General features: G+C 43.2%; 1 protein-coding gene across 11 annotated transcripts; it reads left to right on the top strand.

Annotated features, from left to right (window-relative positions):
• The first annotated feature begins 1859 nt into the window (after window positions 1-1859).
• LOC133448250 (uncharacterized) lies at window positions 1860-27263 on the top strand. Of its 11 annotated transcripts, none has more exons than XM_061726604.1 (8): window positions 1860-2214; window positions 2701-2821; window positions 2995-3137; window positions 3240-3295; window positions 16610-16972; window positions 24906-25954; window positions 26192-26508; window positions 26849-27263. In XM_061726604.1, the coding sequence occupies exons 5-8, from the start codon at window positions 16946-16948 to the stop codon at window positions 26950-26952; spliced, it is 1497 nt and encodes a 498-aa protein (XP_061582588.1). In that variant the 5' UTR covers window positions 1860-2214; window positions 2701-2821; window positions 2995-3137; window positions 3240-3295; window positions 16610-16945; the 3' UTR covers window positions 26953-27263. The 11 variants fall into 11 exon arrangements, 10 of the variants coding, with proteins under 10 accessions (XP_061582588.1, XP_061582591.1, XP_061582587.1 ...); XM_061726607.1 differs by having other exon boundaries at window positions 3102-3137; XM_061726603.1 differs by lacking the exon at window positions 2701-2821.

The raw sequence follows: 27263 nt of genomic DNA on the forward strand, positions 1-27263 counted from the left end.
TAACCCCAGGGAGTCTGTTTTCTGGTCCCTTTGCGTTGTCTTTTCCTTTATTCCTCCAGGTCTGGCAGGACCCCTGCTGGGTTTGTGGGGGCTATACTGCGTCTGACCCCCCTCCTAGGTGTCGTAAACCCAGCGGGTCTGTTCTCTGGTCTGGAGTCATGCAGTCATAAAAACTCTGGCCCCAGGACGAAACCAAAGTCTGGCTTTCACTTGGAATTCATAATCACAAAATGTTCATACATTTTATTAGTTCAGAGTTCACATGGGCGACGCACAACAGGGAGTAGCTAAATATATTCGTCAAATTAAAATGTTTTCTGATTCCAGATCTTAACCGAATTTTGGACCACCAAGTTTCAGTTCAGATGCTTTAATATTCAGTGGGAGAGGGGCAGTTAGGATTGAAATCGGGGAAAATGGGAGCGTAGCTCTCAGTTCCATATCCGCCCAGACCGGACCCTCTTTATCTGCAAACATGGTGATCCAATATGTCAGCTTAACAATATTAGCTGCCAAGTAGTAAAACAAAAAATTAGGTAAGCCTAAGCCACCATCAGATTTAACTCTCTCTAGGCTTGCCTTTTTTATACGTGCAGGTTTTTTATTCCATATGAACGAAGAGATAAAGCGATCCAGCTGAGCAAAATAAGATTTTGGGAGAAAGATGGGAATCATTTGAAATAAGTAAAGAAACCTGGGCATTACAGTCATCTTCACTGCATTTATTCGCCCTGCCAGTGAGAATGGAAGTTTCGACCATCTATCAAAATCCTTTTTAGTACGGTCTAAAATAGGCGTGAAGTTATGTTGAAAAATCGCCTTAACTGACGCTGCCACTTCTATTCCCAGGTAAGTAGATTTGTCCTGTTCAATTTTAAAGGTCAATTCTTGATAAGTGATCCGTTTCGCCAGATTATTCAACGGAAACAGTAAAGATTTTGACAAATTAACTTTGTAACCTGATATGCTACTGAATTTTCGCAGCCAATGGAGAAGGTAGGGTATGCTCTTAATTGGGTCCGATATTTGCAAAAGCAGATCATCAGCATAAAGCAACGTTTTATGGTTTGTTTCACCCCTGGATATACTCTTAATCTTGTCGTCTAACCTAATAGCAATTGCCAGCGGCTCGATCCCAATGTCAAACAGGAAGGGCGACAGACCGCAAAGTAACAAAGTTTTTTAACAAGCCATAACTCTGTTTCTTTGGTAACGGGAGATATTCTAGTCCGTTCAGCTCTGCTCGGCTTTTCTTTTCTTTTCTTTTCTCTCCTCTTCTCGTCAAAATTGTTAAATTCACCAAATAAATTAAAAGAAATTACAAAATCACTCATGCCGGCTCTTCCTCTCTGAATCTCCGTTGCCGTGGTTACCACCAGCACAACGATATTAAAGTTATCAGGCAATTTGACCGAACTTGTTTTCTAGGTGTAGATTATCACTTTTAACTTCCACCTGCCAGCCAATGAGAATCGAGTATTCACACAGACTGTATTTGTATACAGTATACTACAATATATACATTTATATACTTCTTTAGGTTTCAAAGTTTATTTAGACGGGACAATGCATATTCATGAACACTACATTAAGCAGTGTAAATACACCAGGTTTAGCAGAAATGCTGGTTTCCACCCGCAGTCCCCACAAACAAACAGACACACTCACACCTACGGGCAATTTAGAATCACCAATTAACCTAGCATGCATGTTTTTGGACTGTGGGAGGAAACCTGAGTACCTGGAGGAAACCCACGCAAGCACAGGGAGAACATGCAAACTCCACACAGAAAGGTCCTGCTGGGCCTGGGAGTCGAACCGGGAACCTTCTTGCTGTGAGGCAACAGTGCTAACCACTAAGCCACGGTGCTGCCGGAAACATTATTGCCATTAAATCCTGGCAAGACAGGGACTTTTATCAACACAAGGCGCAGCAAGCCTCACAAGCCTCGTCATGGACTGCTTACTCTGTACACACTTCGGTATGTAGCATGGAGGAATGCACAACGTGGGCACTATGAGCTCCTCATAGAACACTGATCATTTCAGTTTAACGAAGAAGCCGCAGGCTCAGGTGATTGGGGAGAGAGATTTCCTCTCACCTCGCTGTAATTGTTGCTTCTCAGATATATACAGTGTCAGACTTTCAGCTTCTCACAGTTTGGTCAAATACTTCAAGTTCAGGACTGCTCAGCCGCACAAGGAAACATAAATGTAAGTATTTTAGATAATTTATGAAGATTTACTCACCAACAGTTGTTTGTTTATTACAGAACTTTGCTTACTGTACTAACTTTGACCCTAACTGCTCAATAATGTAGTCTTGTAGTAACCTGCGGTTCTGTACGTGTTTAGTTGCTTCTGGACTGTTAAGAGATAAACAGAGAGAATGCAGTTAGTGACAGATACTGGTTGCTGGGTGGTTGTTTAGAGGCAAGAAAACGTGTTTCTGAACTGCATGATTTCCAGCATAACAACAGTTTATTGTGTTTATTCCAGTTTTATCCAGCAGGTTTTATGTGTCTCTAAGAAGGGCGACTGCTCTCTTTAACTTCACATTCTCATCTTCTGCTCCACTTTCCTCCAGAATCACCTTCAACATAAACTCACAACAACTATTCACATCTACAGTTAAACTCGTCAGTTGAAATACTAGTAAAGACTTGTGAAACAGAGGTTTTCTTCGTTTGTATCTTAAAGATTTGAACGTCGAATGAAATCATCACATCTTTGTGCCAGTGGGCTGGGGTTCCCTCGTTTTTATTGAACTATTGAATTTAGTAAATTAAGCCAACATGACAACCAAGACCGGGATTCTCAAGTAAGAATTATGATTTACTGACCTAGTTGGGTCCGTAATAATCCGTGTATCATTCGCTCTTTCTATTAAAAAGTGCCTTTTTATTTTGTTAATCCTTTTTTTAATCTAACACAAAAAACGAAAAACAAGTCTTGGTTTTTCATATAACAATTTTATTAACGTCTTTTGTGCAGTTTTGAGTGTCGTTTTGATGACTTGAAGTGAAGTGAAATTGTTCTAACTTCAACCCCACCCACCACCCTTCTGGTCTCTTGTCTGGTCTTGTTGGACCACATTACAGAGGTGCAGCATCCGTAACAAAGGCGACCTGAAACAGGTATACGGTGGCGTCTTGTTTTTACTAAAATAGACAGCAAAACTTGACTGAAGTCATGAACATGTTCTGTGTGGTGACTCTCCAGCTCTGTGTCCCTCACAGGGAGAAGATGATCTGCAGGATCCTGCTGCTCATCATCCTCACATCACATGTCTGTGGTCAGTTTAAATCTTCACTTTATTAAGTTAAACACACTTTAACATCACTAACAGATCCATGACTCAGAGCTCTCAGTCCTTAGATCTATGTTTACTCCATAATAATAATAACTAGACAATTTCATAAAATTTTGATATGGGCATGCCCTGCCGCCCATTCGTCCCCTCTCGCTGCTTTGGTTTGGGGTTGTTGAGTTGAGGGCGTCTTTGTATTGCTGGAGATAGTCCGTATAGGCTTGGTGATGGTTGGTTAAGCCAGTTTTTTTGAAGAGTCTTTCAAGCTGATGCTTGCAGGATTTCATCTGGTGGACTTCAGGGGTGTACCAGGGGGCTGAGTGTGTGAAAGTGACTATTTTGGTTTTAATGGGAGCCATCTGATCGAGACAGGAGGAGAGTGTGTGGTTATATCGATTCACGAGGTCTGAGGGGTCGTCAGGAGGCAAGGGAGGGGAGACGGTCATGTGTCTGGTGAAGGAAGCTGAGAGAGCAGTGGGGGAGATAGATTTGATGTTTCTGAAGGTTATTTTAGGTTTATTTTTGGGGTTGGGGATGGGGATGTCAATGTCAATAGTGATTGCCAGATGGTCGGAGATGTTGAGGTTAAGGCTGGGTAGCTGATGTATTGTGAGGCCGGAGGATAGCATATGACCGCGGGTTTGGGGTGGGGAAGTTGATGTGTTGTGTGAAGTTGAGGCAGTGTAGCAGGTCCAGGAACTCAGTGGCAGGTTTGCAGTCTGGGTTGTCAATGTGGAAGTTAAAATCGCCCAGGAGTAGAACAGAAGGTGAGATGGCACATAGCTAGGTCAGGAGATCGGAGAAATCAGAAAGAAAGGTCGGGTTTGGCTTGGGAGGGCCGGAGGAGATGCAGCTTCGGCGGTCTTGGCGGCAGCAGCAGGACCGGAGATAGATGCATCGGAGACTGAGGTGTGGAGGGAGCCGGTTAGTGCAGGACCAATGGTGATGGTGTCCAGTGACCTCTCTGCTTATATTATGTGGATATTAGTCCTTCCAGCTCAGCAATCTTCTCGGTGTAGTGGGAGTAGCTGACACAGTCGGATGGAGAGGTAAGAGGAGCCATAGTGTGCCTAGCAGTGGAAGTTGGGCTAGCCACGCAGCCTTGCAGCGGGTCGCTGTAGTTTGAGCTCCGCGGTGGTTTTTGCAGTTAGGCAGGGGCGTCAATTGGGTATGGCAAGGTATGGCAGCCGCCACACCTCGGCTTCAAGGGTTAAATGTAAATGTTTGTTTTTTTAAATACATTTATGGAACAACTACAAATGCAAATAAGAACAACATGATCGATTTCACTAGGTATTATACACTGCAAAAACTCAAAATCTTAACAAGAATATTTGTATTATTAGGGCCCGAGCACTTGCAGTGCGAAGGCCCTATTGTATCTGTAGGAATTATTCTTCTTCTTCTTATTGTTCTGACAAAAGGAAGGCCTTTTTGCCACCCTAAACGTGCCAAAAAAGTCACCATATTTTGCACCCAAGCCAGGCCTGGCGAAAAATTTGATATTTAATGCTTTGCATTATTGGGCGTGGCAAAATGGCTCAACAGCGCCCCCTTGAAAACTTTGTGCCTCAAGCCCCACGATACGGTTTGACTTACATGCACGAAAATCGGTACATCCCTGTATCATGTCACAACTTAAAGAAAAGTCTCTTGGAGTCATGCCCGAAACCGAACAGGATGTCGGCCATTTCGAATTAATCGTGTCTTTTTGGCGAAATTCATGCCATTCCTTCGGCAGTTAATACGGCCCGAACCGTAACGTGCACCAAGGTGTGTTATACATCAAAATGTGTGTCTCCATCCTCCGACACCACGCATTACTTTTCTCTTTCAAAAGTGTTACCGTGGCGATGCTAGACGCCAAAAAGCGCGCCGACCCTTCATCTGATTGGTTCAGACAGAAAAAAGTTTGTGCCTCAAGCCCCATAATACGGTTTGACGTACATGAACGAAAATCGGTACACACCTGTATCATGTCGCAACTTAAAGAAAAGTCTCTTGGCGCCATGGCCGAAACCGAACAGGAAGTCGGCCAATTTGAACATTCTGAATTAATCACGTAATTTTGGAGCAATATATGCCATTCCTTCGAGAATTAATACGGCCCAAACCGTAACGTGCACCCAGGTGTGTTATACATCAAAATGTGCGTCTCCATCCTGCGACTACGCGCATTACTTTTCTCTTTCAAAAGTGTTACCGTGGTGACGCTAGACACCAAAAAGCGCGCCCCCCCCTTCATCTGATTGGTCCATATTTGATAGTTCCCCAAAAGGCACCAAATTTGGCATGCAAGCCAGGCCTGGTGGTAAATTTGATATTTCATGGTTTATATTAATGGCCGTGGCAAAATGGCTCAACAGCGCCCCCCGGAAAACTTTGTGCCTCAAGCCCCACAATACGGTTTGACGTACATGCACGAAAATCGCTACACACCTGTATCATGTCACAACTTAAATAAAAGTCTCTTGGAGTCATGGCCGAAACCGAACAGGAAGTCGGCCATTTTGAAATCTGATTGGTCCATATTTGATAGTTCTCCAAAAGTCACCAAATTTTGCATGCAAGCCACACTTGGCAATACATTTGATATTTCATGGTTTGCATTAATGGGCGTGGCCTAACGGCTCAAAAGCGCCCCCTAGAATACTTTTCTCTGCCATAACTTTTGAATGGTTTGACATAGGAAGTTGTGGGTGGTGTCATCAGATTCTTTATGGAGTCCTTGACCTTCATTGGCCTGAATTAGCCCCGCCCCTTCTTCTGATTGGTTGTCCCTTTTTTCTGCTATAACCTTTTAATGGTTTGACCTAGGAAGTCGTGGGTGGTGTCATGGGACTCTGTAATGAGTCCTTGACCTTCATTGGCCTGAATTAGCCCCGCCCCTTCTTCTGATTGGTTGTCCCTTTTTTCTGCGATAACTTTTGAATGGTTTGACGTAGGAAGTCGTGGGTGGTGTCATTTCTTATATGCTTATGGGGGGCGGTGGCCGTGAATGCGAGGGCCCGTTCATCGCTGCTTGCAGCTTTAATTTCTAGTTAAAATGTCTAATTTTTAGTCTCATTTTTTTTTTTTTAATCTCATTACATTTAAGACAAGACTCAAAAACATCATTTTCACCTGTTTCAAGTAGATTTTCACTTAAAATAAGTAGAAAAATCTGCCAGAGGGACAAGATTGTTTTGCTTGTAATAAGAAGATAAATCTTGTTCCACTGGCAGATTTTTCTACTTATTTCAAGTGAAAATTTACTTGAAACAGGTGAAAATGGTCAAATAACAAGTTATTTTTCTGGTAATGACTCTTGTTTTAAGTTTAATGAGATTTTTTTACTAAAAATTAGACATTTTAACTAGAAATAAGACAAATATTCCTGGTAAGATTTTGAGTTTTTGCAGTGAGCGAGACTGCGTTTGAAAAAGTTCCAATTTTCTTGACCACACAGATAAGCTACATAAACTTCTGTGATGAGTATTTGCTGGACGTGTTGATTGATACTCTAGTTCAGTTCTGTGACTCGTAACCTTGCCATACCTTAGCTTCACCTGAATTGACGCCACTGGAGTTAGGCAAAATTATTTTCCTTTTGGGTCGAGTTAAAAGAGGTACAGGAGTGCACCTCATAACTAGGTGTAAAACAGTCAGTTTCTTGTGTGGATTTCTAGTATTAAATCAAAAAAAAGTAAAAGAGCTCACAAGCTGACACTTACACACTGGACTGGACTGGCGGCCATATTGAGCCGTTCTGCTCGTCTGAGACTCGACTGCAGGCCCATTTGTGTGAGGTGGCAACCATCACGATGGGGTAATAACCAAGGACTTTAACGGCTTTTCCACCAACTCAAACTCTCGGGCGAGTTTCATACGGCTCCACAAAGACCTGGGGCCGGATTCACAAAACATTCTTAAGAAAAAAAATCTTCTTAAGTGTAATTTTTTTCTTAAGTGCAGTCTTAAGAAGAAAAAAGAGAACAAGTCATATTCTCCAAAAAAGTTCTAAATATTTTCTCAACTTTCTTCTTAAGTTTCTTCTTAAGAATAAATGGTATTCTTGAAATAAAAGTTCTCAAATTTGTTCTTGACTTTTTTCTTAACTTTAAGACAACCTTGACCGGTCTTCATATGTCTTCTGTGAAAAGGTAATAATAATAATAATAATAATAATAATAATAATAATAATAATAATAATAATAATAATAATAATAATAATAATAATAATAATAAGCCTCTAATATCACCTTTTTCAACACATTGACAAGTTTAGACTAGTAGGTCATAGTTTGAGGATATAGTTTGTAATTAATTACACAAAGAGCCTGTTAACTGTTTGTTAGCATGTTAGTTAGCGTGGTAGTTAATTATTATTAACTTTCCCCAATAGTATTTTTTTTCACACATTAATCTCGTCCACCATAACCTTGAAAAGTTCCTGCATCTCTTTTTCCATGTTTAGTGAGTGACTGACGGTTAAGACCCAACTACCTGTATAAATGTTGTTTGTTGGCGCGTGCAATGACATATTTTAAGAAGTTCTTAAGTAGGAAAAATAAGAAATTCACAAGAAATGACAGTTCCTAAAGGAGCTTGAGGCTCCTTTTAAGAAATGAGACTCTCTAGCGCCACCCTTCACCACGGCGGCCGTTGGGGGTACTGCAGCCAACAGTGAAGCCGGCACGGGAGAACGGGGAGAACGTGCATGCAGCGTCATGTGACGTCACATCCGCAGGACAGCGCAGGAAATTCGGATTTGCAGCACATTTTGCAGCACACAGCCTGTTCAAGGCAAAGGAGAGATACACTAGAGGAAACATTCTTTTGGGTTTGGAACGCTTCATCTGATATTATTACTAGAAAACTTTTTTTAATTCAAGATCTTTTTATTTGAATTTTCACAGAGTAAAAAAAGGTGAAATGCTGCATGTCAATTACAAATATGTTGATTAGGCATGGGCATGTTAATCATAGCATACACCAGTGTACAAAATATAAAAAACAATTAAACAGTATGAAAAAATATAAAATAGTAACAAAAACAAACTACAGACCAAACTAATCCCTCCCCTGTCACTGCCAGATTACTAATCACAATATGAGGTCACTCTATCATCAAAAGCCTGCACTAGGAATACAAAATAAATATGAAGTATAGTTCACAGGGTCTGGAATGCTTCTAGAAAAGGTCCCCACACTTTCTGGAACTTATTTGATTTCTGAAGCGAGTATCTAATTTTCTCCAGTTTTAAGCAGGACATGATGTCTTCCAGCCATTGTGCACGAGTAGGAGGGAAGGGATCCTTCCACCTGAACAGAATTGCCCGACGAGCCAAAAGGGAGGCAAAAGACAAAGTGTGCCCCTGTGCAGTGGTTAACTTCCTTCCTCCCTCCATGACCCCAAACAGGGCAGTCAGTGGGTTTGGTTCTAATCTGATTTTAAGCACCAGAGAGAGAGTATGAAATACTTCCATCCAGTACTTATTTAGACATGGGCAGGACCAGTACATGTGGATGAGAGAGGCTTCAGCTACTTTACATCTTACACAGTATGGACTAATATCTGGGTACATGGAGGATAGCTTTGCTTTGGAAATATGAGCCCTGTGTACCACTTTAAACTGAATTAAGCAGTGACGTGCGCACAGGGAGGTTGTATTAACCAGTTTGAGTATGGACTCCCAGGTATCCTCTGATAAGGGAAGCCCTAAGTCCTGCTCCCATGCTGCTTTGAGTTTATCTGTAGGGGCACTCTTAAGATCCAGCAACATGCCATAGAAAGACGAAATGAGCCCCTTTTTGAATGGGTCTGTGGCAAGAACTTTGTCAACTGTGGTCGAGCCTATCGATGCACCAGGGCTGGGTGTCTGGGAAAGAACAAAATGTCTAGCCTGAAGATACCTAAAGAAATGTGATTTTGGAAGGCTGAATTTACTACTTAACTGCTCAAAAGATGCCACGGTGCCGTCTATGAACATATCTTTAAAACGAATCATACCCCTCCTGTGCCATTCCTGGAAGGTGGGGTCCTCAAGGGATGGTTTGAAAGAGTGATTTGATGCAATGGGGCTAAGAAGAGAGAAGCTGTGAAAACCAAAAAACTTCCTAAATTGGGCCCAAATTCTAAGAGAATGTTTAACCACTGGGTTTTTGATTGATTTAAGTGAAGGAAGTGGAAGTGAGGAGCCGAGTAGGGCAGGAATTGACAGGTCATCAGTTGGATGTAACTCCATCGCCACCCAGTCAGGGCGGTCAGCGCCGTCGCAGTGGAAGGACCAGAATGCAAGGCAGCGCAGGTTAGCAGCCCAATAGTAATAACGAAAGTTTGGGAGGGCCAGACCACCTGCAGACTTAATTTTTTGAAGGTGAGTTTTGTTCAAACGTGGCCGTTTACCTCGCCATAGGTATGAAGATATAACTGAGTCAAGGGACTGAAAAAAAGAACCAGGAATAAAGAGTGGTAAGGTCTGGAAAAGGTACAAAAATTTAGGTAAAATGGTCATTTTGACTGAATTGATGCGACCCACAAGAGACATTGACAGGGGTGACCATTGTGTAAGGGTTTGTTTGGTCTCATTTAACAATGAGATAAGATTCTCTTGGAGCAGGTCTTTGTGTTTCCTTGTCACCGATATGCCTAAATAGGAGAATTTGTCATTTGCGATTTTAAAGGGAAAATTGGAAAGGTCTAAAGCATGCGATTCGAGATTGGTAGGGAAAAGCTCACTTTTGCTGAGATTCAGTTTATAGCCTGAGAGTTTCCCAAACTGACTGAGAAGTGACAGCGCAGGGGGTAATGAGGCCAGAGGGTGAGAGATGAAAAGCAAGAGGTCATCGGCATAAAGCGAGACCTTATGTTCCCTGCCACCTCTCCAGATACCGGACACATCCTCACAAGATCGGAGCGCTGTGGCAAGCGGTTCGATAGCCATGTCAAAAAGCATGGGACTAAGGGGGCACCCCTGACGGGTTCCATGATGCAGATTAAATGGTTTTGACCGTTGAGAGTTAGTACGAATTGAGGCTGTTGGGTGTAAATAGAGAAGTTTAATCCACAGAGCAAAGTTCGGACCAAAACCAAACCTGTCTAGCACAGCAAAGAGATAATCCCACTGGACGCGATCAAATGCTTTCTCCGCATCCAGAGAGACAACGCATTCAGGGATAGCCTCAGAGGCAGAGTAGATAATATTGAACAGTCGCCTTGTGTTGAAGTAAGACTGCCTACCTTTAATGAAGCCAGTTTGGTCTTCAGATATAATTGTGGGGAGGACATTCTCCAGCCTATGGGCTAGGACTTTAGCTAGGATTTTAGCATCTGTGTTTAAGAGGGAGATGGGCCTGTAGGAGGCGCATTCAGTAGGATCCTTCCCTTTTTTAGCTATGAGGGTGATGCAGGCCTCCGAAAAAGAAGGAGGGAGGGAACCGTGGCTGAAGGATTCTGAAAGAACTGAAGATAGCAATGGGGAAAGCAAATTAGAAAATTTCTTTAGAAATTCCGCCGGGAAGCCATCAGGGCCAGGACATTTACCCGACTGCAGTGAAGAAATGGCTCGAGTAATTTCCATCAGGGATATCGGTTCTTCTAATGTCTTCCTTAGATCTGGTGAAAGACTGGGAATACTAAGACTATTTAAAAAGTCCGCAATCTCATCTCGATCAGTCTGAGATTCCGAGGTGTATAGCTGGGTATAAAAGTCCCTGAATGCTTCATTTATGAGTAAGTGGTCTGTAGTTACATGGCCATTTGGTAATCGAATCTTAGAAATATTTTGTTTAGCCTTAGAGCCTTTAAGTTGGTTGGCTAATAATTTGTCAGATTTGTCTCCATAAACATAAAACCTGGTTTTACTTTTCAGAAGTGACTGTTCAATTGGGTGAGTGGTAAGCAGGTCAAATTTAGTTTTAAGTTCTAGCCGCTTTTTGTAAAGATCTGGGGATTTAGTCCGAGAATATTCTTCATCGACCTCTTTAATTTGGCGGGCAAGGTCTGATCGCTCCCTATAAGATTTTTGCCTCACCCTAGCAGTGTAGGATATAATCTGTCCCCGGAGATAAGCCTTGAGGGAATCCCAGACAGTTAGACTAGACATTCCTGGAGTCATATTCGTGGATAGGAAAAAGGCTATTTCCGTTTCCATTGATTTAACAAAATTTGTGTCCGACAGCAGAGTTGAATTGAATCGCCACTGTCTGTCTCTCTGAGGTAGGTCAGGAAGGGACATGGTTAGAACCACAGGAGCATGGTCGGAAATGACAATGCTCTGATAAGCACAGGAATGGACCAGGGGAATCAGTTGATTATCAATAAAAAAATAATCAATCCTCGAGTATGTGTGGTGCACTTGTGAGAAAAAGGAGTATTCTCTGTCACATGGATGTAAAGAACGCCACACATCACAAACACCGTAGTCAGAAAGGAACGCCTGAATAAGACGGGCTGACTTACTTGCTGTGCCGGGGTTGGTAGAGGATCGGTCTAGGACTGGGTCGAGCCAGCAATTAAAATCACCACCCAGTATGAGAGAATATGTATTAAGGTCAGGGAGCAGTGAAAACAGTCGTTCAAAAAAGACTGCATCATCTGAATTAGGGGCATAAACGTTCACAAGTACGACCAATGTATTGAATAATTTCCCAGAAACGATCACGTAGCGACCAAACTTGTCAGAAATCACATTGTGCTGCTCAAATGAAACATCCTGACTGATCAGAACTGAAACTCCTCGGGCTTTAGCTTGAAAGGAGGAGTGAAATCTCTGCCCTGACCACCTCGGGAACAGGCGGCTATTATCAGAACTGCGAATATGAGTTTCTTGTAGAAAGGCTATTTCTGTTTTAAGGTGTTTTAGATGTGAGAAGATCCTCTTCCTTTTAACAGGGTGATTCCATACTGGTTCTACTGGACCTCAGTGCTGCTTTTGACACTATAGATCATGGCATTTTACTGCACAGGTTAGAGCATGTTGTTGGGATTAAAGGGACAGCTCTATGTTGGTTTAAATCATACCTATCTGACAGGTTCCAGTTTGTTCATGTACATGAGGTTTCTTCAGAACAGTCAAGGGTCTGTTATGGTGTTCCGCAGGGTTCAGTGCTAGGGCCAATCTTGTTCAGTTTATACATGCAGCCGTTGGGAAGTATAATCCAGAATCACGGCATACACTTTCATTGCTATGCTGATGATACGCAGCTCTATTTGTCTATGAAGCCGGATGAAACAGAACCGTTAGTTAAACTTCAGGCATGTCTTAGGGACATCAAGGACTGGATGTCCAGAAATTTCCTGCTTCTAAATTCAGATAAAACAGAGGTTATCATTCTTGGTCCAGAGCATCTTAGGAAGGGATTAGATGGTGTTGCGATGGCTTCCAGTGCAACTGTGAGAAATCTTGGTGTTATTTTCGATCAGGATTTGTCGTTTAAACCATATGTCAATCAGGTTTGTAAAATAGCCTTTTTCCATCTCCGTAATATTGCAAAGATTAGGAAAATCCTCTCACAGAGTGATGCAGAAAAACTAGTTCATGCGTTTGTATCTTCTAGACTAGATTACTGTAATGTGTTGTTAGCAGGATGTCCAAGTAATTTGCTGAATAGGCTCCAGCTGATCCAAAATGCAGCAGCACGAGTACTGACAGGAATTAGCAGGAGAGACCACGTCTCTCCAGTGTTAGCGTCGCTCCATTGGTTACCCGTAAAATTCAGAATCCAATTTAAAATTGTATTACTTGCGTATAAAGCCCAAAACGGCTTAGCTCCGCCTTATTTGCAAGACCTGATAGTGCCTTATGTTCCTGTCAGAGCTCTCCGTTCTCAGAGTGCAGGTTTACTTGTAGTTCCTAGAGTATCTAAATGTAGATTTGGAGGGCGGGCGTTCTGCTATCAGGCGCCACTACTATGGAACCAACTTCCAATCTGGGTTAAGGGGGCTGACACCACCTCCACCTTTAAAACTAAACTTAAAACATTTCTGTTTAGTAAAGCCTATAGTTAGTGTTTAGTAAACCTCTAGCTGGTGTTGGTAAATCTCTAGGTAGTGTAAACTTTAGTGTGTCAGAGTCGCTCCTGTGGTTTCTTGTGCTGGCCCCCCCTTCTCCTCCCTTTTCTCTCTTTTGTCCATGTTGCAGCATCCTTTGCCGGACACCGGAACCTGCAGGTGGTCGTGGGTGGCTTGTAGCTTGCATTACGGAGCACAAGTCTTTCCCCGACCCTGCACCCCAACCTGGGACTTGCTGATTGGGCCGGAGCTTCGGGAGCTGCGTGCTGGCCTGCGGTCCCCACCCCTGGTCATCCCGTTGCTGCCCCCCCCTTCTCCTCCCTTTTCTCTCTTTTGTCCTGCAGGTGGCCATGGGTGGCTTGTAGCTTGCATTACGGAGCACAAGTCTTTTCCTGACCCTGCACCCCAACCTGGGACTTGCTGATTGGGCCGGAGCTTCGGGAGCTGTGTGCTGGCCTGCGGTCCCCACCCCCGGTCATCCCGTTGCTGCTTCCACCTGCCTGCTGTGCTGTTGCCGTCCCTGACCCACCAGTCTGGCCCTCGGCAGGAGGGTCCCCCCTGATGAGCCTGGTCCTGCTCAAGGTTTCTTCCCTCCTAAAGGGGAGTTTTTCCTTGCCACTGTTTGGCTTAAGGTTTTTCTCCCACTAGGGGAGTTTTTACCTGCCATTGTTTATGTAATAACTGCTCGGGGGTCATGTTCTGGGTATGGGTCTCTGTAAAGCGTCTAGAGACAACTCTGTTGTATTAGACGCTATATAAATAAAATTGAATTGAATTGAATTGATTCAGACCCTTAACATTCCAGCTCACCAACTTCAAGTATCTACTCATAATATCTAAGAAGAAAAATTAGGTGTGCACAATGACCTAGGCAGAAAAAAAGAGAACGGAAAGGAGGTTGAATGTGACCCACATTAAGTAATGAGTTGAAAAGAGTTAATGCAAAGTTTCTGGCAGTGACATATCCCCCCGACCCACCCTCCCCAACTAAGACAGCTGCTATAGAAAAATAAAAAAAAAGCAGCAAGCTCTTCAAAACAAACATAGTGCAATAACACATCTTCCAATCCTACACACTAATAGCTTTTGCTCCCGTATCATGGGTGTATACCTATTAGCACCTTAAAACGTGTAGATGTAAATAAAAAAAAAGGAATACCCTCTCAAATCTTGACCTGGAAGTCCCGATATGAGCCCAGAAATATTTGTACAAAAATATAAAATATAAAACGTCCGACTTAAGCAGCGTAAAAGTAAGGTTAACAGCTTACAATTATTACAAAACTTATAGGTAAATCGGAAAAGCTTTTTTTTTTTTTTTTTTTTTTTTTTTTTTCTCCCTCTTCACCACTTATTTTTCCCCTTCCCTCAAATAGCCAAAAATAACTGCAAATTAATAATATTTGCAAAGGGGCAGTCCAACTAACAACAGAGAAAATACTGGTTGTCGCGGGGTTACTCACCCTCCCCTCAGGAATAATGTGACTCACGTAAAAAAAAAAGAGAGAGAAAAAAAAAAAGTCAGTCCGTGAGCGTCAGTGAGCCGCACCGGGCTGCAGGCGGAGCCGTGGCAGCCTCCAACAGTCCCGTTACGGCGGGTTTGAAGCTTTGCTGCGACTCGTGATGAATTTGCGCGCCTCATCCACGGAGCCGATCCACTTCCTGGCCCCCCCGGACAGCGTGAGCCGGAGCCGGGCGGGGAAGAGCAGAGCCGGCCTCAGACCCAGCTGGTAGAGCTCCGACATGACTCCGCTGTATTCCGCTCGTTGGCTGGCAACTTCGGGGCTGTAATCCTCCAGGACCCGGATGGGCTGGCCGCGATATTCCAACTTTCCCCTCCGGCGCGCCTCCCTGATGAGGATATCCTTCGTCTGGTACCGGTGAAGGCGGATGATGACCGGACGCGGTCTCTGTCCCGGGGCCGGCTTGGCGGCGAGCGAGCGGTGCGCTCTGTCTATCTCTGGCGGTGACGGCAGCGTATCGTTCCCGAACACCTCACACAGCAGCTTGGAGAAGAAAGCCGCCGGAGAACCGCTCTCGGTCGACTCCGGTAAGCCCAGGATACGGATGTTCTGCCTTCTGCTCCGGCTTTCCAAATCCACCACCTTGGCCTTCAGCCGAGCATTATCATCCCGTAGAGTCGAGCAGATGCCTTCAAGGTCCGTAACTCGCTGGCTGAGGTCTTCTGTGGCGAGTTCAAGGGACGAAACCCGTTGGCCATGGTCCTCGACCGCGAGCCGCGTTTGGTCGAGTTTGGAGTCGAGCTGACTGAAAGTATTTTTGAACTCGGCGGCCAGGGCAGCGCGGTGTTCCTCCAGCAACGTGGTAATGGCCGCCAGGGTTAAGACAGCGCCAGCGTCGTCCTTCTTGCCCGACTTGCCGCTCTTCGAAGCCATCTCGGAGGTAAGTGGGCTCGTTCGAGACAAAAAAAAAGAAAAACAGCAACAGGGAATCCTTTTTAAAGTAAAAATTTTGAAAGTTTGAGGGCTTGGTGGTTTAAAAAGTTTGGCACTCACGGGAGCACTCGCGAAACACGTCTACTCCATCTGCTCACCAACCGGAAGCCCCCATTACTAGAAAACTTAAAACGTATACACATTTTTTTTCATAAATCCTGCCTCAATCCTGCCTCAAGCTCCTTTAAATAGAGCGAATGCGGCTTGTATATCTTTTTTTTATTATTTTTTAAAAAATAGAGCGTGTTACGATCACCAGTTAGAACACTCGCTCAACTCTGTGACCAGAACATCAAGGACACCACACTCGAGTTTCAGTTGCGTATAAAAAGCAGGTTTTATTCATGAACCAAGGAAAAAACCCCAACACTTAACACCATGAGTCTGGAGGTCTGACCAAACAAAACAATAAAGGAAAAGACCATGAGGGAAGCCTGAGCCAACCACGCAATGGGCCGTCGGACCCGGAACTTCCCTCCTTGACCTAACCAGAGCAGGAACCTAACCTCAAAACAAAAACCGAGGAAAGAAAACCAAACTGACAGACCTCCATCCTCAAAGCAACACAAACAAAGAAACACAGGAGCAACCCTGGCACCAATGTGAGGCTGCCTGGTCTGAGAGAGAGAGAGAGAGCACCTGCTCCTCCCGTCCCTCTTAAATACAGGCGGAGCCAGATAATCACCTGATGCAGAGCACCTGAAGGGAGACAAGAAAAAGGGGGGGAAGGAGTGCATAACAGAGCGGATGCGGCTTATATGCAGGTGCGGCTTATAGTCCAGAAAATACGGTACAAACACCACAGAAATGTGTCAACATCCTCGTCTCTTTCCCTCTCTGTCTCCTCAGCAGCAACATTTGTAGTGAATGTGACACAGAGCTCCTATCAGACAGAGGAGAACCACAACATCACCCTGGAGTGGACCTTCACCCCCAAACCTGAACCCTCCTCCACCTTCCTTGACATCTACTGTGAACTCAGAACTTATCTCAGACCCTTTCATCTGTTTCTTGTGATGAAAGGAGTTGAGAAGACCTTTTATCATGATGAACAGTTTGCAGGACGAGTCCAGAGCGACAGAGATGCTCTGAGAGAGGGACGACTAAGACTCCACATGTCCAGACTCAGGACTGAGGACTCAGGACAGTACTGGTGTAAAGTGGAAACAGAGTCTGGAGGGGGCCATGCCAGCTGTGAAGTCCTCGTCTCTGGTAAGTCCTCTCAGTAGAAGTTGGTGAAACAGATGATTCTCACTGTTGGACTGACTGTGGTCTGAAAGTGGACCTGAGACACAGGAACCAACATTCACAACTGGAACATCCAGAGATTTGTAATTTAGTCTGATAAATGAATCACAGCAAGGGCGCAGATGGAACTGGGGACGGGGGGGACACGTCCCCCCCAGATTTATAGTGGTCCCCGATCCGTCCCTCCCATCCACTGTCCCTATGTAACAGCCTGTCCTAACTGCATGAGAGCGCGCACTGCGTTACATCGGACGCTCTCTGTCCCCCCTCCCCCCACGTTCTTTTGATTGACAGCTGAAACTCGCTTTGTAGGCTGATTTATGGTTCCACGTTACACCAACGCAGCCCCTTCGGCGTAGGGTACGCGGCAACACGCACCGAACTCTGCGCGTCGCCGCGTAACCTACGCCGTCGATTTTACGCGAACCATAAATCAGCCTTAACCGCGCTCCCCGCCCGTGCGCTCCTGAAAGAAACTCCTAAAATCTTCCTACGTTTGTACTTTCTAAACAGAAAACAAGCTTGATATTGTGATATTCAAATGTTCTATTTTCTTCCTGCTGCTCGCATTGAAAGCTGGTCGAAAGCCGGTGTTCTGAGATTTCTTCCTACCCATAATTTTTTCCTACTCGAGTTGACTGCGCATGCGTATAGCAGCAACTTCAGAAGGCCATAATATCCTGCTACCTGATCGCCGCGGAAGAGAAAAGGTTAGTTTCTTGTATTTTAATACTTTGTATGGACAGTATTTAATGCATATACGTTTGAGGGACAAATCAAATGCATGTCTTTATGCCTGTGCGTGAGTGAATGTGCTTTTCCAGCTGTATTAAACAGCTTGAAAAGTTATTCAGTTTCGTGCCAAAAGCAGTGATGGAAATCAACAGGTAGAGCAGGAAATGGACAGACCACCAAAAGTTAACTGCAGCATCCAGCAAGAAGGTTTGATTGATTTTATTTATTATAATTTTTGGCTACGGTAGGAAATAATTTTAGGTAGGAAGAAATCTCAGAACACCGGTTGAAAGCTCTGTAGGAAACACTCATGGATGAGGAACGGCTGATCCAGTTAGTTGAATTGAGAAGTTATCTCTATGATACATCCTCATTTCACTACAAAAACCTCAATAAAGTGGCAGAAAGAAATATTATCCTATTATTACGCATACCCTAAATGAAATAGAAGAGGGCCCGTTTCCCACTTAAGGAGGCAGAGGACAAGTGTGACAATCTGTCTCTAGTGGCTCCATGGAGCTTTTTTAAAAATGTTTGACCTTTTTTTTTTTTTTTTTTTTTTAAGGTTTTTTGGGCTCTAGTGGCCCTTTATTGGAGATGCAGACTGGAAAGGGGTAGAGAGAGAGAACGGGGAAGACACGCAGCAAAGGTGCGCGGGCTGGATTCGAACCCGCGACCGCTGCAGGAGGACTGTAGCCTCAGTATATGGCCCGCTGCTTAACCCACTGCGCCACCGAGCGGCCCCAAATGTTTGACCTTTTTTTTTTTTTTTTTCTGCCTTTTTTCTTTTTTCTTTTTTGTTTTTTTTCTTCCTTTTTTCTTTTTTCTGTTTTTTTCTACTTTTTTTCTTCTTTTCTCTATTTTTTTCTTCCTTTTTCCTTTCCTTTTTAATCTCGACATTTCAACTTTTTTCTCGAAATTTTGACTTTTTTCACGACATTTCGACTTTTTTCACTAATTTTTGACTATTTCCTCAACATTTCGATTTTTTCTCGAAATTTCGTCTTTTTTCTCGAAGGGCATAATGAAAAAAAAAAAAAATCTTCCATCAGTTATAACTAATAATAAACATGCAGCATGTGTTGTCTTCATTCTAAAGCTTATACAAGACTTTTCATTTTTTGCGGCTCCAGACATATTTGTTTTTTGTGTTTTTGGTCCAATATGGCTCTTTAAACCTTTTGGGTTGCCGACCCCTGCACTAATATATGTGTGTTAGAAGTTTCTTAGTAGAAGTGGATCCTCCGCTAGAGCCCCTAGTTTAACTATGTGAGTGTACAAAAACTGGATAAAAAGGTCTTTTTTAAATCAGTCCACTAGAAATGTTGGATTTGTGTCCACAGCAACCATGAACTGTCCTCCTCACGGTGACACTAGTAAATCCAGCAGAGGTAAAACAGGAAGGACAATCCTGCACCAGCGGCCATTTTAATTCACTTTTTGTACACTCACAAAGATGAAATTGTCCTGATTTTTCCGGTTCAAATTGAGGCAGTTGTCTCATTAATTCTGGACATGAACCGATTGGAAAACATATGTATTTTGTTGTGACTTCTTTTTCATCAGCTGCTGATGTCCAGTCTCAGACACCAGCGATGGTCCCAGAACAAGAAGATCAGGAGACGACCTACGCTGGAGCAGGAGTTGAAGGAGTTGCAGTAGGAGTTGCAGTAGGAGCTGTTGCAGCAGGAGCTGTTGCAGCAGGAGCTCTTCTGATTGTGTTCCACTTTTTTTATTTGAGTGTCAAAACTGAGCGACTGCAGGACTCCTCCTGCTAGGAAAATTGGCGGGAAAATACCTGCCCTTTTGTCAACTCCGTCAGACATCAACTCTGTCAGGTTCTACACCTGACGGAGTTGACATGTAAGCTGACGGAGTTGAAAAATCCACCTATAACCTCTTAATATGCTAATATAATATAATTTGTGAACATAGTAAAGAATTAAAATATTATTTCAGGGTTTTATTTATACATAAATGTACATATATAGCATTAATTAAATCATTACATATTACTTTATTTGACATTGTACTGTATACCCTACACTTGTAGAGCATGGATAGGCTGTGGTCTGCTTATTATTGTGTAACTTTTCCAGCGCTTATATTATGATTGTACTGTATATTACATAAAAGGACCAGTTTGTAGATTTTGACAACATATCGTGGTGAAACTGAATATTACATTGAATGGTCATTGTTATTAATTCCCTTTGTGAGTAAGCCGATACCACAATATCAAGCTGTTAATCTGTTAAATATAATTGTTATTGATGTGTTGATTTAGGCAGGTTAATATTTTATTCAGGTACATTTAGTTCAGTCTGTTTTGAGTCAGGCAATCACAGGGCAGCTAAATTTAGGGTCGGGGTCCTCAGAAGGAATGTTGTTGATAAATGTGTGTAACTACTGACCAACTCCAGAAACTTTCATATAAAGAGAAGTCAAACGTCAAAACGGTGTCCTTATTCCCTAACCGGAGTACGCTCACGGGTGAAGAGTCCCAGCACATCAGTTTCCCCTTATAGTTCTTCAATAGTCATCTCTATGGAGGGATCCACTTCTATGTTCATATAAAGGGCTCATACATGTTTCATTTTTAGGGCCCGAGCACTGACAGTGCGAAGGCCCTATTGTATCTGTAGGAATTTTTGTTGGTTTTTTTTTCCTTCTTCCGACAAAATGAGGGCCTTTTTTCCCACCCTGAACGTACCCAAAAAGTCACCAAATTCTTTTGCACGCAAGCCAGGCCTTGCAAAAAATTACGTGTTCTAATAGTGTCAAAAAGGGGCGTGGCCTAATGGCTCAACAGCGCCCCCTAGAAAACTTTGTGCCTCAAGCCCCACAATACGGTTTGATGTACATGCACGAAAATCGGTACACACCTGTATCATGTCACAACTTAAAGAAAAGTCTCTTGGTGCCATGGCCGAAACCCAACAGGAAGTCGGCCATTTTGAATTAATCGTGTAATTTTGGCGCAATTTATGCCATTTTCATGTGTCCTACTTTAAGTAGACCCTCCAGAAAAACGCGGGCAAAAATCCCTGATTCCGCGGGCTAAAATCCTTGATTCTGCGGGATAAAATCCTTGATTCCACGGGCAAAAAATCCTTGATTTTGCGGGCTAAAATCATTGATTATGCAATTTAATGTGCAGGTTTTTTATGTGCTTTTATGCGGTGAAATTGTGGAATATGCGGAAAGTTGCAAAATATGCGCAATATGCAGGAAGTTGCGGATTCGGCGCTGAGCTCTTCCCTCTTAAATTCAGCAGGTTGTCTCGTCTGATCTGAGGTCGTAAGAGAAAAAAAAAAGGAGAGCGCAGGTGGAGGGAGAAGGGCGGTGGCGGAGGCCGGCCGTCTCTCTCCCTCCAGCCCGCGGCTCAGTGCTCGGGTGATTGCCGGGCGAGACAGAGCTCCGTCACCCCACGCGTCCGCCGCCAAGATCCCCCAGTGGATGGTAACGTGAGTCCGCCTCCGCCGGCCTTCGCAGGCGCAGTGGTACGCGGTCAGCGCGGATCCAGAGTCCCCCGGCAGCCGCGCCCCCCGCGCAAGCGGGGGGGCTGGCCGGAGACGGCTCTCTTTTTCCTCTCACCCCCGCGGGTGAGAGCTGCTGTTTGGGGGGTGGCGGTTTCTGCGAGGGGTGCGGAGGTCCCCGGGCGGTTCCCGCACGTCGCGACCGGGCGTCCCGACGTGTCACTCACAACACTCCCCTTTTTCCAAACTTTATGCGGCGATGATGCGGTGAAATCAAGCGAGCCCCGCATAATTCGCATATTCAGCGCAGACATATGCAATATTAACCCCAGTAAAAGTGATTTTTCTGCACCAGACATTGAAATCCACAGAAGGTCTGTAAATCCACGGACAGCCGTGAAATCCGCGAAAAATTCCGCAATCACGGAATCGCGGATTCCTGCAGGGTCTATTTAAGGAACTCCTCCTAGCAGGATCGTCTGTTCGACATAAAACTTGCTCAGGAGACACAAAAGACGTTAGCGATGAAAAGTTATGAAAATCGCGAGTTTTTGTGAAATGGCGTGGCCGTGGCGCCGCGTCAAACTTCAACGCTAAACAGGAAGTGATATAAGTAGCTTATTGGTCACTATTTTCTGCCATAACTTTTGAATGGTTTGACATAAAGACTCGTGGGTGGTGTCATCGGACATGGTTTTGAGTCCTTCACCTTTATTGGTGAAAATTGCACAAGCGAGGCCCCGTTCATTGCTGCTTGCAGTTTTAATTTCAATTTATATTGTGGAAAAGCATGGCTAGACAGAAATTTTCAGTCGAGGAGCAAAAGAGAAGAAATAGAGAGTACCAACGGAAGAGAAGAGAGAAATTAAACAGTGACCCAGAGAGAAAACACGAGATGCAAGAGAAGGAAAGACAAAGGTGGAAGAAGAGAGTTCAAGACAAAAAAGTAATACAAATAGGCAGGGGTGGAAAGTAACTAATTACATTTACTCACGTTACTGTAATTGAGTACTTTTTATGAGTAATTTGTAATTTTCTGAGTAGTTTTTGAAATATGTAATTTGTACTTTTACTCGAGTACATTTTGACCCAAGTATTTTACTTCGCTACATTTGAACCCCCTCACGTTACTGAGTACAAAATTCATGATAAAAAATCAAATGCGGGCGGAAACCCCTGTGTCCCGGAAGTGAACGTGATTTGCGCATTGATGTGTCGAAACTGCCGGAAACAGAAGAAGAAGAAGAAGTATAATAGGGGCGCCTTGCCTTCAGCGCGCCCTTTTGGATCTACGCGTTTGAAGAAGATGGATGTTGATATAGAGATCGAGGATGAGGAAGGGCCCGACGAAAATTCCGGAGCGGAAAGCCACAGAAACCCTTGGCCAAACTTAGAGGACTTATTTGCGTTCAAACGCACAAAAGGCAACAACAACATTGTTATGCAGTGTAAGATGTGCCTGCCCGGCAGAACGGAGCTTTCAGCTTTCAAGACATCCACGTCAAATTTACGAAAGCATGTTGCGGTAAGTGAGCGCATGTGTTTTTGTTTCTTACATCCCAAATGGTTTATTTGTTGTTTGGTTTTAAAATCCCAGAAAACACAGTGCTGCCAACTTTCCCAGAAACGTAGGCGTGAGATTTGGCGCGGGCGGGTGGCTGTTTTATTAATTATTAATCTGTTTATTAATTTTATTCATACTTCGTCGAGCATTGTCGCGCACAACGGGACATGTCACAGACGTCATGCTCATGAAACCGCTGCTTCAGCTAACCGAGAGGTCCGCACCGAGCCGACCGCGTTGCGGTTAATGAGAACCGAGCCCCGGCTTCACAAGGCTCAGCCAGCCGCTGTAGCATGACTGGTAGCTGTTAGCACAGAGCTCAGAGCTTCTGTGAGCTAAGATGCTTTCACCACACGTGAAAATGATCCGCCATTTGATTTTTCAGCTCGCGTTAGTTTTCCACTCAGGTCCAAACAGTTGATCAGTGACTGCGATTACATGCAGTCAATAGCCCTCTTAAAACCCGAATATTGGCAATAACCTGAATTTGCACGGCCATGTAAACACCAATAACCCCTTTGAATAACCCGAATTTGCTCATATTCCGGTTATTCAACCATATTCGGGTAATGAAAACGCCAAACGGAATATCCCGCTCAAACGGAACATGAATTTGTTTTCTGCGCATCCTCTGTTCGCAAGGAATCCTGGTCTTTTGAGTCCAGGAAGTTTTTCTAAACACGGCGAAACGCAAGAACAGCATTTCAAGTGTCTTGAGCAGTCTCAACTGCTTTGGCTGCTGTTAAAATATGTTACATAAATGTTATATAAAAATACATGATTATGGTAATGTATTTAGATTTCCGTTTAACTTTAAACATTTAGGCAAGGCTTTATGGAATCATGTCTTCTAAATTCTACTGCTTCATTAATGAATCTGTTACCTATACATCCAATATGGCGTCAAAGTCACCGCCATATTGGATGTTCAAGACTGCGCTGTAAACTAATACAAGTAAATGGACTTATTTTAATAAAGCGCCTTTCTACAAAGAAATGTACGTTTTACGTCTCATTTATTCATTCACACACGCACTAATATACTTGGGAAACAGTTAGGCACCAAATATAATGTATTTAATTTTCTCAGATGGCAAAAATAAAAACTTTATTGATCCCACATAGGAGTAATTCATGTTATATCAGCTTTAGAGAACAAGGTAGTGCCGAAAAACAATATATATCCCTCTTCACAAAAATAAGAAAAAGAGATACATATTTTCTCATCAACAAAACATATTTTTAAATTTTCAAGTAACAAAATAACATATTTTAACTATTTTTCAGATTTTTTCAATTATTTTATTGTCTGAAAAATGGTTCAATTATGTTATCTTGTTATTTGAAAAATTTTAAATTTGTTTTGTTGATCTATTTTTCTATATTTTTCTTATTTTTGTGAGGGGGGATATATATTTATATTAGTTTTGCGGCACTACCTTGTTCTCTATAGCAGATGTAACATTAATTACTTCTATGTGGGATCAATAAAGTTCTTATTTTTGCAATTTTTTAGACAGAAAATAACATGTTTTGTTGATGAGAAAATATGTTTCTCTATTTTTCTTATGTCTATGCTGTGACCTGCCTGTGACGTCATTACAACAGTTTTTCGACTTGTACCCATAAACTTGAATTCGTGTTCACAGTGAAGACTCGTAGTCGTAGAAATTAGAGTTGTATTCACAAGACTTTGCACTCACAGCTTTTAGATTCATACTCACATAAAAACAATCCTAACCCTAATAATTTATCAGACTCATGTGTGTGACAGCAGAATTTTGGGTACAACTTTTTTATTTACATACAAATGTTTATCATTACGAATACGAATAGTTATAACATGGACACATCTTTTTTACGCACACACAAATAATATTGGAACAATAATACCCCCATAGGCAGGCCTGTGCGCCACCGGAGTCACCCTACCACTGGGCCTAACCCTAAATTTTCTGGGGGAAATCCTGAATAGTGACAGTACAACACATTTTTTTCATAAGGATGAGATTGTTCTAGCTTAATACATGTTCTAGTTCTTAAATAGTGTTTTCTAAATATGAGTGTGCCTACGAATACATAATTACTCTGTACCCTCTTGTATTGTGTGTATTCACAGAGAAAGCATCCATCAAAGCTTGCTGCTTTTAGTGCATGTTCACGGAAGTCACCACAGGAACAAGGCAACAGTAAGCAGAGCAAGCTCCCAGACAACCAGGCCAAACTTGCGGTGGGTGGTGCCATCCGTGTGTCTCAAGGGACAGTTGACCGGTTCCTTATCAGGCTTATCTGCGAAGGTCACCAGCCCTTTTCTTTGGTGGAACAGCCAGCATTCAGAGAGTTTGCTGCTGCTCTCAATCCTCAATACAAAATGCTCTCCAGGCCCACAGTTAAAAGAAGAATCGCAGAAGCTGCTGCTGAAATGAAGACAAAGTTGATATCACACCTTGGTAACATCAATCATGTTGCTACTACCACCGATTGTTGGTCTGCACACCAAAAAAGCTACATAGGTGTCACGTGCCATTGGATTGATGGGGAGACTTTCGAGAGAGGATCTGTCGTGTTGGCATGCAAGAGGTTAAAAGGTTCACACACCTTTGATGTGCTTGCAGGTGTCCTGGATGATATCCACTGCCAATACAAAATAAGAGGGAAAGTGGTTAGAACCACCACAGATAGTGGCTCAAATTTTGTGAAGGCCTTTTCTGTTTTTGGTGAGCAGAGCCAGTCGGAGGATGATGATGCCGGATCAGATACAGACCAAGAAGGTTCAGAATCGGATGATGATGTTGAGTTCCAAGACGCATTCAGCATCCTAGAGCAAGACAAGGGCCTGGAGTACCAGCTCCCCAAACACCAGAGATGTGCATGCCACCTACTGAACTTAGTTGCCACAACAGATGCTGACCTTGCTGACAAGAAGAACGACACCTACAAGAGGCTTTCACGTGCTGCCTTTGGCAAACGCCAAGCTCTGTGGAATAAGTCAGGTCGCTCGCACACTGCAGCAGAAGCTGTGGAAGACAAATGTGGTCTTCAGCTCATTCGACCCAACAAGACACGGTGGAATTCAACATACATGGCTGTGGAGAGAATCATTCGCATAATAAAAGAACAAGGGGAGGATGCCATCAGGTGTGTCTGCGAAGAACTGAAAGTGAAAATGTGAGTTTTGGTTTTTACATTTTTAAATATTTAATTAGCATATATAACTTAACATTTGTCATAATTCATAATGAATAAACAGTTCTGATTCAACAGTATAAAATACACAATATATGATATAATACAATTTTATATGATGTAAATGTTATTTTGTTGTTTGTTACAAAGTCCATATCCTTCTATGTTAATAAACAAAACTTAATTATTGTTTTTTTTCCATTTATTTATCTCGTGCAGGTTCAGTCAGGCAGAAATTGCCTTTCTGGATGAGTTCTGCTGTGTGATGAGACCAGTGGTAAAGGCATTGAATATTCTTCAGTCAGAGAGCAACACACACCTTGGGTGGCTGCTTCCAGTGATCTCTGAATTACAGTCCAAACTGAGAAGGCATGAAGCGTCGGTCAAGATGTGCCTTCCACTCATCTCGGCACTACAGCAAGGGGTACAGAGGCGCTTCAGAGTCATGATGGAGGACCGAGAGCTTATCTCAGCAGCAATCCTCCTACCCAAATTTAAGACGGGCTGGACTGACAAAGCTGAAGTCGCTGAAGCAGGTATGACTCCATTGTTCAATATCACAGCAATCAGGAATTTATTTTAGTCTTTTTCATTAGTTTTTTTATCAACAAATACATATTAACAACATTTCAATACAGAATACAAGGTGTTTTATTTGCCACATACATAGAAATACTAAAAAAGCATAAAATGAGGTGAAATTACAGTTAACCATCTGTACTGTGCAGGCGTGTTTGTTAGTGGGAGCTGGGGTATTAAAGTGCAATAGTGCCAACGTGCATACTGCAATATGTCATCTGACTTAACTGTCCATAGTACTGTTTAAGAACAAATAGCTCAGTACTTAATTTCCCTACGCTTTCTGTCATTAAACAGGACTACTATATTTGAGGCATCACCTTGACCAGATGGCTGAGGCTGAGGTGAAGCAAGGCACGCTCAAGGAGCATCAGACAAAGAGGACTACTTCTCCACGATGAATTCCCGCAGGTCAGAGGGTTCTGGGGAATTGGAGGGGTACCTCGCCTGTGTTTCAGAAAGCATGGACCTGCTGAACTCCTTCCCAAACATTAAGAAACTGTCTCTGAAACTCAACACAGGCCTTCCAGCCTCAGCCGCCTGTGAGACTTTTTAGTTCTGCCGGGTTGCTCTTCACAGCAAAGAGAGCAAGACTTACAGCAAAAAACTTCGAAAATCAGCTGCTGCTGAAATTAAACAAGAGCTTTTCCAGTCTAAAGTTGTAGATTGTGGGCAGTATTGTGGGATCTTGTTATGGGCAGAAATATGTGCC

The sequence above is a fragment of the Cololabis saira genome, chromosome 8, assembly GCF_033807715.1.
Source record: "Cololabis saira isolate AMF1-May2022 chromosome 8, fColSai1.1, whole genome shotgun sequence".
Classification (NCBI taxonomy): Eukaryota; Metazoa; Chordata; class Actinopteri; order Beloniformes; family Belonidae; genus Cololabis; species Cololabis saira.